The sequence below is a fragment of the Stegodyphus dumicola genome, chromosome 2 (assembly GCF_044657685.1).
Source record: "Stegodyphus dumicola isolate Sdum_Otavi_A_Nest chromosome 2, ASM4465768v1".
Taxonomy (NCBI): Eukaryota; Metazoa; Arthropoda; class Arachnida; order Araneae; family Eresidae; genus Stegodyphus; species Stegodyphus dumicola.
Genome location: NC_140769.1, coordinates 181,983,484 through 181,999,551, shown reverse-complemented (window position 1 = coordinate 181,999,551; position 16,068 = coordinate 181,983,484). Strand labels below are relative to the sequence as shown.

Here is a 16,068-nt window from a genome sequence, read left to right as displayed (position 1 = left end):
AATGGCTGCACTTTTTTTGAAAATGAGGCGTAAAAGGTTACCAGTGAGGATATTCCATTTAGCATCACTTGTACCATTATTGGCGACTTTATTGGTTGTGCTGGCAAAACGGAAAAGTACCTCCGATTTAAAACACAGAATAAAATTAGGCTACACAAATAAATTAAAACAGAAAAATTTCAAACTTTTGAGTAAATGTATTAATTATAAAAATTAAACAATTGAGCACAAACTTGTATCTGCAAAGGATTACTGCTGAGATGATAGCCAGAAACTAATTGTGTTCCTGCTTTTGATGCTTCAGGAGAACGTGCTAACTCAAGAAAGTGAGAGAAAGAATCTTCACACCATTTACTGAAGAAAAAGAAAAATTTTGTATAATATTACAACATATTTTCAAAAATTTATAGAAACAAATCACACGACTATTAAGCTCATCTCATCATTTTCTGCATTGCATGAAAAGAATCCAATTTCAGAAGTAATTTTAGCATGAAAAGAATAGATCTAGGGCAATAATACCATCAATAATGAGAATGTAAACATGTTTAATTTTTCTTCACTTAACATAGAAGTTTTATTTAATAGCTGTTATTTACTGACAAATAACTACTAATGTGCTAACAAATAACACTAAAAGTACAATTTCATACTGCATTTTTAATAAGTTAAAACTTGCATGCACATAAATAAGTAAATTATGCAAATGAGGATTCACGTTTTACTTTAAGGAACTTAACTTACAGAATTATATGGTAATTATGCAAGACACATAGCAAATGAATACAAATTTTCTACCTAATATTTCATATTTTAAATTCTGTCATATGAAAGATAACAAAGAATAATTATTTTAAACTATGTTATAACACAAGGAAGAAACGCAAAAGTCTGGTTGCACAGAACCTCTAGAGCAGTGGTGCGCAAACTAGGGGTCGTGACCCCTGTGGGGGTCGCCAGAAGTTTTTGGGGGGTCGCCAAATTTTTATGAAATGTATTATGCCTGTATGCTGCATACCATACAGTGTACATATAAAGAGTGAAGCGGCGTCACTCACTGTTTAATTGCAATTTCATTCTGTCCGCTCTTTCTTTGACCGTAATGCGTAATGTATGTAAAGTGTGAAGACGCAAGTTTTTCACCCCGGTAGATAGCGCCCTCTTCGAGGTAATTCGCCAGTTTTACTGAAAAGCGCCTATTTGACTAGACGTTAAGCGCAGGGAAACGGGGGTCTTATTTTCACATCTTGTCTCTGCGACACCTTTGTTCTGTTTTTTGTACTTCCAGGAACCCATATTAAACGATAACTGGCAAAAAGCCTGCAATCCACGCAGGCTATGTCCAGTATAACAGCGGAAAATGGAATAGAAATGGAGGGAAAGTGGAAAAATTCGCTTCCGTGATCAGCCAATCAGATGGCGAGGTACGCGGTGTATCTGATAGTCACAGTGAAGACGTGAAGTGTTCGCGTGAAGTTGTAGCATGTAGCAGTTGGCCTGCAATTGTTTTAGTTTATCCTCGAGTTTTATCATGTGACGTTGTGTAATTATCATTTTTTATAATTTTATCGGGCTTTGCTACTCTTTGTTATCAGGTTACGTACTATCATTAGAGAAAGATCTCTGTTAATTTTATTGAATTTCTCGAAAAAAAAATGAAAAAATTTTATATATTATTTGCTTTAGTTTAAATAATTTAATCCCTATCTTCATAATGAATAAATGGGTAATACGTACACCAGGTACATCTTCAGCTAACAAAAGAACAAATACTGATGAGGAGTCGCAAAATACTGAACTAAATGCCCGATCTAAAAAAATAAGAAAATACAATGAGGAATTTATTAAGTATGGTTTTGCATTTTGTGTTGTTGATCATGAAGAACGCCCGATATGTCTCATTTGCAACGAAAAATTAGCAAATGAGAGCATGAAACCAGCTAAATTAAAAAGGCACCTGGAAACTAAACATAAAAACTTACAAATAAACATGCCGATTTTTTTCAAAGACGAGCTGAAAATCTGAAAATTCAAAGTGCACATTTAAAGAAATTTACAACAATACCTCAGAAAGCATTATGAGCTTCTTTAGAAGTTTCTTATCTAATAGGAAAAACAATGAAACCCCATACAATTGGAGAATCCCTTATCCTTCCTGCAACAACTAAGATGACATCAATTATGCATGGCGATAAATATGGAAATGAACTAAAAACAATACCATTATTAAGATATACCGTGTCTCGGCGGATTACCGAAATGTCACGAAATATTGAGTCAGAAGTCATAAAACGCATACAAAATTCATCTGTATTTGCTTTACAACTGGACGAAACTACCGATATTACTAAAATATCACAACTAATTATTTACGTTAGGTTTATTTTTAATGAAGATATAACAGAAACTTTTTTATGTTGCAAACGTTTGGAAGGAAAAACAACTGGAGGAAAAATATTCAAAGTAATAAATGAATATTTTGAACCAAAGTCCCTTACCTGGGCAAACTGTGTTGCGGTTTGTATTGATGGTGCTGCAGCATTAACAGGTTCGAATAAAGGGCTCAGAGGCTTAATTCAGAAGGTGGCGCCTCATATGGTATTTAATCACTGTATGATTCATCAGCAAGCTCTTGTTGCAAGAAATATGGATGAAGAGTTGCACAAGATATTACAAGACGCTGTTAGTTCAATTAACTACATTGAATGCAACAGCCGTCTCTTTTCAATACTTTGCAATGAGATGGACTCATCGTATGAGAGATTACTGTTACACACCGAAGTCAGATGGCTTTCACGTGGGAAAACACTACGACGGATATTTGATTTGAAAAATGAAGTGTACATGTTTTTAATCGAAAAGAAACATAGATTGGCAACTTATTATATCAATGAAGTTTGGCTAGGGAAGCTGAGCTATTTAGTTGATATTTTCGAAAAACTTAACAACTTAAATTTGAGCTTGCAGGGTGAGAATTCAACTATCATAACTTCAGCCAGTAAAATTCAAGCTTTTAAGAATAAGCTTAGTCTCTGGCAAACTGAACTGAATAAAAACAACACCGACATGTTCCCTTTAACTATTTTATCAAGGAAAATAATATAGATATATTTACATTTAAAAATATCATTTCCAATCCCATTGAAAAGTTAAAGGAAAATTTTTCAAGAAGATTCAAGGGTTTTCCTGAAAACGATCTTGGTTGGATTCGTGATCCATTTTCCTTTGACATATGCAGTTCAACTCTTCAAATTAGTGAGAAAGAGCAATTGATAGATTAAATTAGTGATTATACTCTTCGAAATCAATTTAAGACTCAGCCTTGCCAAAAATATTAGCTATCCGTGGAAAAACAATATCCCGTTTTATGCAAGAATGCCATCAGAGTGTTAATACAATTTGCATCAACGTATTTATGTGAAACTGGATTTAGCAAACTAGTTTCAATAAAAACTAAATACCGCTCGCATTTAAACTCTGAAGATGATATGCGAATTGCAATTAGCAACATACATCCAAACATCGATGAGATAATTAGAAACTTGCAGCCACATACATCTCATTAAAGGGCAATTTACTGATTTTTGTGTTATACAAAAAGTATTTTCTTAAAATTATAAATAAAATGAGTCAGATATGATGATGTTTTTATTCGATGAAACGAAAGAAATGCGCGAAATAGACATCGTATTTGTGAATATTTATCTCTAGGGGTCGCCAAAAATTTTCTCTCTACGAAAGGGGTCGCAGTCGAAAAAAGTTAGCGCACCACTGCTCTAGAGAACAGTATCAAATATAACCACAAAAGGCAGCAATAATAGCACTTACATGGCTAAGCATAGAGCAGAATACACATACCTGGTAAGGTGGGATGTTCTTATTTACATGGCTTCACTTCTTTAATAGAATTCATTTGTTCATGCCATTAATGATCATTGACATGCTAGTTTTTCTGCAAACATGGATCAGCTATGCCCCACTGGTGAAAAAGCTGATAAATACATTAGCAGACAGAAACTGAACATGTTATCTACCAAGGAAATACAGGATACAACATGTATGTTCCTGTGCATGTTTGTATATGTTTGATATTGTATGTGTTTGATAAGTGGCTCTATAAAAGGACTGAAAATATATGACAACTATAGTAAACAAAGAGAAAAATTAGACGACATATTGAATTTATGTAAATTTTTCCAAAGTTAGGCTTATTAGCCCAAACTGCCCATCCCCACAAGATAGTGCATCCTGTAAGCTCATCATTCCAAAAGTGTGGTTCGCTGACTGAAGATTACTGAAGTCATTTAATATGGTTTATCAGTAGAGATTATCAACAGAAATGACAAAGGTGGAATAGCAAAACACTTTATGGGATACTAGAAGAATATATGTTTAGACTAACATGAGAACATTATACATCTTCTGTATATTTGAAAAGTGAAAAAATAGTATTCTATAAAAATATTCAATGTTTGAATTACATATATCATGAACTATATGCAATTTTACTTAAATCAATGAGATTCAAAAGTTTAAAAAAATAATATTCTAAGAACTGCATCTGATGCTTTTAAATAACTTAATTTGTTAATTAATAACTCATACATTTAATTCGACAGACAAATATCTTATATTTTGCTGAATGGCATCAGACTCAAATGAAAAGTAAAATGTAAAATTGTATTTCAAGATTAATAAGTATTTTGGGGGAAAATATATACATACATAAAATAAAATGAAAAAATAAACAAATAAATAAATCAGAAAAAAAAATTATATTTGTTTTGTTTCATTACAGTTTTTTCAGTGCAAGTTGTTTCCAGTTTCATTTTACATGTTCATACTTTAATTTTATAGACAGACATAATTTTTTCAACTGAAAACAAATTGTTCCTTATTCAGTTACCATAGCAGCTGTGGGTTAGTCTACACGGTACAAAGTCTTTAATCCGGACTCGTCGGGATTTCGACGACTCCGGATTAGGGGTTTTTCCGGATTATAGATCATCAATTTAAATCTGGTAAGATGGCATGCAGAAATTATACAATTCAAAATATGAAACCGTAATGTATGAAATAAAGAGCAATTATGATCTAAAGGGTACCAAATTTTACAAAAAAAAAAAAAAAAGCTTAATATTTTTTTGTTTACTTTATTAAACACTTCTTTCAATGCAAGTTGTTTAAGTTGCTTCATTTTTTGTGCTAATACTTTCTCTTTAATTCTATAAACAGACATAATTTCTAACAAAGTTCCACTGTTCAAGTCCTGTAATTGCTGTGCCGAAAATACTGACTAACTTGTCAATCAAAATTTTTTCCTTTTCACTAACTTCTCTGTTACTTTCTTCATGCCTTTATCCATTTTTTGCAGCAATGCCACTTTTTGTTTCATTAACATCGAAACATGCTTTCACTTTGTAGATCCTTTGGCAGCTCCAGAATTGGAAACTCTTTTTGACATAATCGAAAGTTCAAGCTTAATTTTTATAAATTTGCTCTAACAGTCTGCAAAAAATAATAAGCCGGATCCAATTAGAAGATTAAGGAACAACGCAATCTGCAACATTAACTGAAACAGATAATTACCTTTACCTTCACTCGCATTTGGTACAAACTACTGTGAGTTATCACCAATAGATCAATTATGCCTTAGGCCTTTCACATTTGTATCAAAAAGAAGACATACTATTGGTACATCTATTACCCAGAGGCGTAGAATGCATTAAAAAACTCTAAGGTTTGGAGTAAACTGGTCATGGGGAAGCAAAAGTTTCCATAGATCTTAAGTTGCAAACCAATCTTTTACCTAGCGCCAGAGTCACATTCAGTCTCTGCTAGATATTCATTAAGAGTTATTTAAGGAGAAGCATTCTGAAATGAGAGCACTTTGTCGCAAGATAGGAAAACAGTTTAAGTCTGCGTTTAATTAATCAGTAATGTCCTTATCATGCACTGAAATGTCAAAGTTCAATCAGACTTTGGTCAACAACACAAAGTTCATAAAATTTTGTAGAATTTGCATTCACTCAAAAGTCACATCACATAAAGACACGTTAAAAATTTATTTGCAGATACGCCCATGTGGGCGTGTCAATGAAAAAAGTAGCACAATTTCCACTTCAAATCTTGGAATTAAACATAAAATTTATAGTCATAAATACAAAATACTTGATTAAATACGAAGAAAAATGAACTATTTACACATTTACAGTTGCATTATGGTGTATTGTGCAGGGTCTTTTTACCATGCTTTAAATTGTATGATCGTAGTCACACAAACTTGCGAGGGAGGCGTATCTTGAGTTACTTAAACTTTTGAAGAAATTATGAGATGAGATTAATATCCGTTCGTGCATGGCTTTTACGTTAAGGACTGCTGAATATCCGGATTTATCATATACCAGGGAGTTTTCACTATGGAACATAGAATTTTATTCTGGAGAGTATCAAGTTTAGCACACTCTGTTTCATTGGCAGTTGCCGAAGCCGGCACGGCATAAAGCATGATAGGCTTTATTAAGGTGATATAGAGAGTTCTTTTGATTTTTAGTGATAATTTAGAGTTCTTGTCTATTAGGCTGTAAAGCGCACAAAAAGCCGCATTTGCTTTATCTGCCACTGCTTTCACATGATAGGCGAAGGTGAGCTGGTTATCACTAACTCTTAAATATTTGTAAGAGCTTTCATGCCTAACAACTTCATTCTTAATTTTGATCTCATTATTGATAATTACTCTTTTTCTGTATCGTCTAAAAAGAACAACACAACATTTGCTTGAGTTTAAATTTATCTTCCAATCTTCACACCATTTATTAACGATGTTAACGTTTAACTACAATTTGTCCATGGCGAGTTAATGGGCTAAGTGAATCCGTGAGGAGAATCGTGTCGTCTGCATATTTCAAAATTTTACAGTCAAGAGGGCTTGACAAGTCGTTAATATAGATGTTGAAAAGACTGGGGCGAGAACCGCTCCCTGTGGGACTCCACTATAAACTATTTTCTTGCGAGAAATAGCATCTGCACACTTGACTTGAAAAGTCCTGCATTTAAGATATGAAATAAGGAGCTGGATGAAACTGACTGGAAGCAGAAAGTTGCTAAGTTTGTGGATTAGTCCTGCGTGCCACACTCGATAGAAAGCTCTTTCGAAATCGAGGAAGCACGCAGCGGATAGATAATTAGAAAATTTTAGCCTAGCTTATACCATCCCTTATACATGAAACGCACATGCATAAACGTATTATGTGCATGTGTAAATGCATATGCGCATGCATAAAGGTATTATGCACGCAGAAAGTTTGTAGTTTTGAGGTTCAGATTATATATCATTCAGGATTATGGACGCTTTGTACTGTATTTTAGAGTACCCCTTAGATTATCGCCAAGTTGTTGTTTCATTTATGGTAACCTCAGTAGTTGAATGTTATAGAAACGCTGTTTTAACGTGATTGGTTGTAACATGTGATTGCAGTGATTTTGACTGATGGGGAAAATATTTGTAATTATATATGTGTTGGATGTTTGTTAGGAAGTACGTGGCTTATTTTGTGCTTTACACCATCAAATGTCTGCTGGTCGTACGATTAACATGAAGTCTCTGTACAGTTTGGAAGATTGAGAAAGAAAACATTGATTGGCAGTTGTGTAAATAAAGATTTAAATGGTTTCAATCATTTCTTGGTAAATTACACAGTGAGATTTAAGGATTTGAAAACCTGAGCTCATATTAACACTATGGAAGGCACGTGGGGTGTAATAAAAAGGGAGTTTCCAAAGAAATGCTACCAACAACCAAGAGGATATTTTTCATTTTTACTTTTGTGAATTTATGTAGTGATGGCAGTATACAGATTCTAGTTTAGATAATTTTAAATAGTTTTTGGGTATTGTTAAGGACTTTTGTGTGTCACATATATTGAAGACACAGAAATTTTTAAATAAGGTAAGTCTATATTTCCTTTTTGTACAGCATAGATTAGATAACATGTAATTTCATTCTTATGATATTTCATTGTTTCATTTAAAATGCAGTTTACGGAGATTACATAGTTTTTGTTTTAATTATGTTTCATTGGATGCCATTTTACTGGGGAGGGCATTAGACGTAAACAGGAATGGTGGAAAAAAATGCCAAAAAATCCACTGACCTGTCATCTTATGACCTTGCAATGTTCCACACAGCAGATTTTATATTAAAGTATTTCAAAAATTCTAAGAATCATCTTACTTCTGACCCCTGCTCAAATTTTAAAAAGGCTGCTATGCATAATACAGAGTCTATAATTCCCATATCCAATAATTGGGCTACTGGCCGAAAAATAAATACTGTATATATTTGCATATAAGTTGATCCTCCGACTTTTGAGAAACATTTTTGGAACAACAAATTTGTCCCATGAGCAGGGGGCACCGCTGCCAATAAAACAGCATGCCTATGTACTTGATAAAATTACACTCGCACTTTAGTGATTTTTTATTTTCATTTTAGCACATGATAAAATTTTATAATATGTACAAAATTTTCAAAGAATTTCATTTGAATCCTTCAAATTCTGAATGAAAGTAGAAATCTGCAAGTAAATCCAGAAATTCTTTTTCGGTCATTAGCGAGTCATCATAAATTTCATCACAGCTAGTGTCATTATCATCACTTGAATACATTGCATCATCTGTGCCATCCAAGTTATTGGAAATGCAACACTTTTTGAACGATTTAATTATCATTTCAGCTGGAATTATGTCTCAAGCATCTTTCATCCACCATGCAATTAAACTTATATCTTGCTTTCTAATATTGCCACCTTTGGTTTTAGTAGGCAAATCGGATTGTATCCATTCTGCCCAATATTTGCACATATTCACCTTGAATGGCTTATTTATGGTCACATCCAGTGGCTGTAAAATGGATGCCAGCCCTTCTGAGATCATAGAAAGTGTTGTTTCTGAACTTTCTGCATGCTATTTTACAACTTCTGAATGATGCAGTCAAAGCATATCACAAATCAAAAGTGAAGGTTTCCATAAAAAAAGAACTACTGTGAAATGAGTTTTCTCATAACCAGTTGTTTTTACATGAATTGTTTTTCACCCTTTTTATAAAAATGAAATTTTCAGGGAGATCAAAAGTCATGGGGGTTTCATCCATGTTTCCTGTTTGGGACATTCCAAAATTAGTTATTTTTCTTTTTTCAATCACATACTTTTGGAAGTTTATTAATTTATCTTCGAGTTAACTCGGTATTTTCTGTGAAATTTTGGTACGATGGTGTAAACATAGTCCATAACGATCCATGAATCTCATGCACCAATGTTGTGATGTACGAAAAGAGTTATTTACAGAAGCAAATTTTTCATCTTTCATGAGTTTCATGGTTCGCAACCGTATTGCAAATCGGGTTATGACAATCTTGCCAACTGTTGTCTAGAATGTAGTCACTTAAAGCTTTTTAAATAAATAAAAAATAAAATCGAAACAAATTTAATAAAAAAATAATAAATAAAATTTTTGTGTTTTTTCTATATGAATGATATATTTAATAATCAAGTTCACCCACATGTCATCAAACAGCGGTGGCGGATCTTTTTTTTTTTTCATGTTCCCTGTAAGTCGATCCCACACTTTGAAGTCCTGTAAGTCAATCCCACACTTTGAAGTTCCCTGTAAGTCGATCCCACACTTTGAAGTTCCCTGTAAGTCGATCCCACACTTTGAAGTTTGATCTTTCTTTCTTAAAACTGTCAACATGGGTATATACAGTAAATAACAATATAAAAAAATACCTCCCTCCTAAGTCCAAAGTCTAGGAATGGTTAATAACATCTGCTCAACAAAAGAAAGCAGGTGTGCAATAAATGCATTTGTCTTCCAACTAAGATTCCTACATGTCACATTCAAACATCTGCTGACTAGGGAGTCATGCTGTGGTCAATGACAATACATACAGGGCCAATCCTAGCAGGGACAGGATGGTGAACAGCACATAGGCAGCCAGATTTAAGGGTAGTGAAATGATTACTAAATATATTTCTGTAAGAAAAGTTGGCCAGTTTCAATTTGCATGTGTGTAGTCGATGGACAAGAATAGGAGCTGAATACACTAATTTGATTTATGTTGGCCAGAAATACCCTTTCGACCCTTGAGTGTTGTAGGGGACACTTTTCTATCTGATGTAAGTGAAAGTAAAGCCCAAATATTGCCATGCCTACATGTTATTACTAGATTTAAACTGATAATCTAAAATCCAGAAATTTCCAAAATCATCGAAGTCCTGATGACTCTGGATTTTGGACTTTTATACTGTATTTGCATTTCAGTGCATACAGAAATACAATAACCACTGGCTTAATCAAGGATATAAAATTTCAAAGGAAGAGTAAAACAGGGATCTTTGCCTTTATCTAAGCTTTAATTTTGATAATATAACAGCAATTACTGTCATCTCATCAAAATTAAATAATAACAGACTGAACAAAATAATAAGCTGGATCAAATCAAAAAAAAAAAAAAAAATAAAGAAAGAAAAGGTGGGTAAAAGTGTATTTTAGGGTACCCCTTGGCGATTTTTGGCGGTACATGGATACCGAGTTTGTGCAATTCTTTGACTTATTATTTTGGCTTGCAAAACGGAAATTTTTGCACCAAAAATGGCCGCTACACAAAGCCAAAATGGCAAGACAAAGAATTGCACAAACTCGGTATCGATGTACACATCAACCTATTTTCACTTTAAAAAAAAAAAAAAAATTCCCAAATTGAATGAAAATGGCATTTTGTACTCCCTTGACTTTATTGATGTACACGTTGACTGACCTATTTTCACTTGGAAAAAATCCAAGAATTGCGCAAACTTCCATTGCGCACTCCCTTCACTTTGTCTATGTATATATCGATACATTTTCACTTAAAAAGTCAAAGGAACACCTAATTCAACAAATACAGGCAAACAAAGAATACATAATCTCAATAAACTACATTTTAAACCAAACAATAAAATAACACAAAAAAGAAAAAACATGTTATACATTTAAGCACTACAAAAAGCAAATTTCCACTTACCCTATTTAGAAGTTCCTTTGTCTTTAGTCTCTGGCACACAAAATTCCTTAACAGCATCCAAAAACTTCCTAAAATTATCTGAACTTGAATCCGTATATTGCCATCGCCAAATCTGAACCTTTTTTCCTACAAACCCATTCAAATCCATCTAAACGGTTTTTACGTTTGACTAGACGCATGTCCTTTCTACATACAGGACACTTATAATGACTACTAAGTAAACCTTCATTTACACACCAGTCAATTAATGCTCTTTTCCCCTTTCGCTCCAAATCGTACAGAAACTTCAAATTAATCTTACTACATTCAGCCATTTTACCATCTAAATAATAAAACCAACACACACCACAAAAGCGCTAACAAAACATCACATGATTCTAAATTTCCCAGAATCATGTACCTGATTATGTCATAATAGGACTTCCATAACATTCAACTACTCAGGCTACCATAAATGAAACAACAACTTGGTGATAAATGAAACAACAACTTCGCCATAATACAAGGGGCACCTTAAAGTCTACGCTAACCAAAAGGTGCATTTCTCAGTGCTAGCTGAGTTCAAGTTAATAGTAATCTAGTCATTTTTCCTTCTTCCCTATTTTGCTAACAAAAAGAAGCTAGTATGCACAATGTTCTACTCCAAGCAAACACTGATCTTCAGAGTTCTCTAACTGTATACAGTGCTAAATAAAAGGGAAAAATGCTACCCACGCTACAACTATTTGAGAGCCAAAAATTAAAATGGGATTTGACAGAAGGCTGGTGTTTTAAAGTTAAAACAACATAAATAATAATTGACTATTACCACACATAATTACATTTTTTAATTTAAAAAAAGGGGGGAAGGAAAAAGAAGAGAGGGATAAAAACTTGGCTACTTGGAACAAAAATTGAATTACAGCACACTTGCTTTTGCTTCAGTGTCATATTACCTGTTCCCATACTGAGTGTGTGTGTGGGGGGAAGAATTTAAAAAAAGGGAATGCGAGGTCAGATAATAGATTATTCCAGTTATTAGGTGTCTGGATTTCAGACTTGTGTGGCACCGTAGTGTACAAAAAGAAGCTACAAAATCTATAGAATAGCATCCCTAGTATTATTCATACTGAATTTAATGAAAAATCACACATGCAAATATACAAAAGCACATCTGCCAAGCTTAAAAATTCCTATAATAAATATTTTCTGTTCAAATATCACAACCTGTTGCTGAGAGTATTTTTTAACATTATGGTTAAAACAAATAACAACTAAAATTATCTTATTTATTGTGTTAATTAAAATCTTAATTAACTTATATGAATCTTTATCAAATCTGAGATAGAGTAATTCTTAAAATAATACTTCTATTTACCAACCTAAATAATTTTAAATCACAGTTATTTCAAGAAAATTTTTAAATCACCGAAAAAAAAAAAATCTTTGCTAACTCTCAACGTAACTTAAATTTTATTCTGTTGCTAACAGTAACACATCAGTAAAGGATTAGAAGTGCTATGCTAGTTCAGTAACATATTTTAACAAAGACTTTCTACCTGATTTTTACTTAGCAGTTGAAAATATAAAAATGAATGACATTTTACTTGACATTACTGTATTGTGTGATTTTCCAGATTTATAGCATTGTCATTTTACAATTCAGAAAAGTCTGGGTTATACAACCATGGAACTGTTAACTTCTATTCATTAATTCAAATGGTACTTTTCCATTTCGAAGGCACAAATCTCACCAAGCAGACTTTATTGGCGACAACACATAGCATACACATATAAAATGTTAATAAATGTTGGTTCTAAGAATCTTTTATTTTGAGAGCATAAACATTTTAATACTGTTTAAATTTTATAAAAAGCCAATAAATTTGTAAAAAGTCATTAATTTAAGAATTTACTATGCTTTCATGGTACAACATCCTGATTCACGTGATCCCAAGTAATCTCATCTCACGTAAACTACACTATAAAAATCTAATTATCTCAGTAATTATCTACATTAATTTCAAGTTAAATCTTAATTTGGAATACAAGTTTATATGCAAGAAATATTTCAATTTGTACAAATAGCTTACTCAGAAATTATGTAAAACCGCAGTGCTTTACTTTGCTAGTGCATTCTCATTAGATTTGATGAATTTAACCCTTGACTTTTTTTCTATATTTTTGCCTTCAGGTGAGCAGTGTAATTGCATCCTAATCTACTTAATTACCACGAATGGCATTAAGGCATAAAACTGAACTCTGGCAAAAATTCTTCGTAATTGTATGCTAGTATTGAAAGAAACAATCAATCTGATAAGAAATGGCTGCGACTTGTTTTGAAAATGAGGCGTAAAAGGTTACCAGCAAGGATATTCCATTTGGCATCAGTTGTACCATTGTTGGTGACTTTACTGCCTGCGCCGGCAAAACGGAAAAGTACCATTCAAATAATATTAGCTCATGAAAAATTTTAACTTTTTCATTCTTATGAACACTATTATTGTAATTTTAACACTATATTTTAGCTTGTATTTATGAAAACATTCTTGTGATACAAAGACAGTTTCGAGAAAAATAACTGGTCCCAATTTTAAAATAGAAAATTCACCTTCAACATTATAAACTACAAGCAAAGGGAGGAATAAATTGCTTCATTGGCCTTGCATATTCCTTAGCACAAATTTACTAAAAAAACTCAAATTTAATTTGTGGTATTATGAGTAATCTTTACCTGATTTTTATCAAAGCATTATTATACATTATTCTTATTGTGATTTCACATTCATAAAACACTATTTTGATAATTATTACTCTTGCTGAAAATCACAATATTCTACTGGTTTTAACGCATTTCATTTCCTGAATTATTTTTTTAAAACGTCCAAAAGGGGGGAAAAAAACACATTTTCTGTGCAATGACACTAAAATCAGGAAGTGTAATTTATTTTTAATACGGGAAAAACAAAGTATCTGGAAAATTAATCACTGTATTTTTATTATAAGCAGATCTCACTTAAAATTTAGAAACATACTCTATTTTTGTTAACAACACTATTTTGTCTAGTAATTTCTTCCGCAAAATTAAAAAAAGCTAATCAAAGATAAGAGTAATCTAGGATTTCATGAAGCTCTGCCCAGAACGTAGACTTATAGATAATTACGTATCAATATAAATGTATACATATATATATTACTACCTTAAACGCTCAAAGTCTTCATCTATATTAAGTTCGGGTCGAAAAATTCCACCTGCTCCAGCACTTAGAGTATCTTCGTTGAATTTATCTGCATATAGCGATACACTAGCAGACGGAAATTCTTTTTGAAGACATAAGACTGTGGATAATCCAATTACACCAGCACCAATGACAGCAATATTTTTCTGTTTCGTCATTATTGTTAAAAAATAAAATCTGAAAAGAATTAAACAACAATTTAAAATATAATACGCGAACGATTTATAAGAATTCAAGAAATACAACCTTGAATATTGTTTTGAAAATAAATGTTGCCAATTTGCATCTACAATAGCGTAGTTTTGGTGGGAATGTTATGAAGCTGCTCGATCTGAGATTCAGTTGATTCGATGCTTTTAAAAATAAGCGTACATGAAAATGAACATCTGTAGTATTTTGTTTTATTTAGTTAAAAATGGAGTCACTAAACTTTTCTGATACTTTTATTTCATTAAATAATGAGTAAATTCTTGTTTAATAGAAGCTCAACGAATTTAAAAAGTTGTATCATTTGCTGATGCATGTAATTTAGAGTCAGGAAACACAACTTACAAGTCTTAGCAAGTGTCTATATTTTATTACAAAAATTTGAGATGAATATTTTAAATATGAAGCTTCAGACTTTAACTACTAGTTCTGAGTCTTTCAGACAGACAGGCAGACATATGTCTTGTTTTGCACTCGCTACGTCTTTCTGCACCGATGGGCGAAAAATCAAGCATAGGTGCGAAGGAAAGGTATATAGAAAGAGGCGCAATTTCGTATTTGAGGAGAGTAAAAAGGAACTTCGCACATTTTGTACTAGTTCAAAAGGCCAGGAAGAAAAGATGGGACAAAATAAAATTTAAAATAAATGGCCCAAAAATAATAGAGGGGGGAAAAAAGGGCCTATAGAAAGAAAAGGAAAAGAAGTAGAAAATATCCTAAAATACGATTGTGTCCATGAGTGTAGTTAAAAGGAGAAGAATCTGTCTTCATTTACAATAAATAGTGTCTCACAGGTGTGTGTGTCTAGTGAGTGTGTTTGGTAATGGTGAAAGATGTGTTACTGGAAAAAAAAATAATAAAAAAAAAATATTGATGGTGTTAAAATGCTTCGTATCAAGGTATTTAGCATGGAATATAAAGTAATATGTATGCTTGCATCCTGAGATATCAACAAAAGTATATATGAATTTAACTAAAGTAACTTATGCTATTTTCATTCCCAAAATTTTCATACATTTTTCAAAAAACAGCAGCAGACTAACAACATAGAACCATATACAATAGAAGACCACAACCGCAACCCCCCCCAAAAAGTAAAAATTAAAAAAAATAAAATTTTATATTAATTATTTTACTATCATAATTTATTACTAGTTAATTAATGTTAGTATAACACAATGAGGCACACTGTTTGCCTCATTGTGTTATACTAAATAATAAACCATCCCTTACATATGGACATTTAACAGATAGCAAGGAACAGTATGAGAAAAAATCGGTGAAGTATAATATTATTTAAAGGCGAAACTATATTTAAGCGATCTAAAAAGAAAAGAGAATCCAGAAGATTCGAGAGGGAAATAGCGCGATGCCCAAATTTTCTCTCTCACGAGATTCCTTAAAACAAAGATAAGGGCTTTGTAAGTGGTGAAAGACGTGAACTGATAACGTTGGTGTCTGTTTGGAATTGATTCACAAAGGAAGCCACAAGCAATGAGCAATTTCAAGTATTTTTCAATGCTTTAAACAGATGAAAAATTAAAATCTATTGATTTAAAGGCACTTATTTATAGAAATTT

At 32.5% G+C, this 16,068-nt stretch overlaps 1 protein-coding gene across 3 annotated transcripts in view; it reads right to left on the bottom strand.

Annotated features, from left to right (window-relative positions):
• The window catches only part of Daao1 (D-amino acid oxidase 1), a 101,608-nt gene extending 87,051 nt beyond the window's left edge, over nucleotides 1-14,557 (bottom strand). The window contains exons 1-2 of one of the 3 annotated variants that reach the window (XM_035358846.2): nucleotides 14,243-14,557; nucleotides 234-354 (exon numbers count right to left, since the gene is read on the bottom strand). In XM_035358846.2, coding sequence (XP_035214737.1) covers nucleotides 234-354; nucleotides 14,243-14,439 — 318 coding nt within the window. In that variant the 5' untranslated portion in view covers nucleotides 14,440-14,557. The remainder of the gene's footprint in view (nucleotides 1-233; nucleotides 355-14,242) is intronic. The other 2 variants (XM_035358845.2, XM_035358844.2) reach the window with 2 other exon arrangements.
• Nucleotides 14,558-16,068: the final 1,511 nt, after the last annotated feature.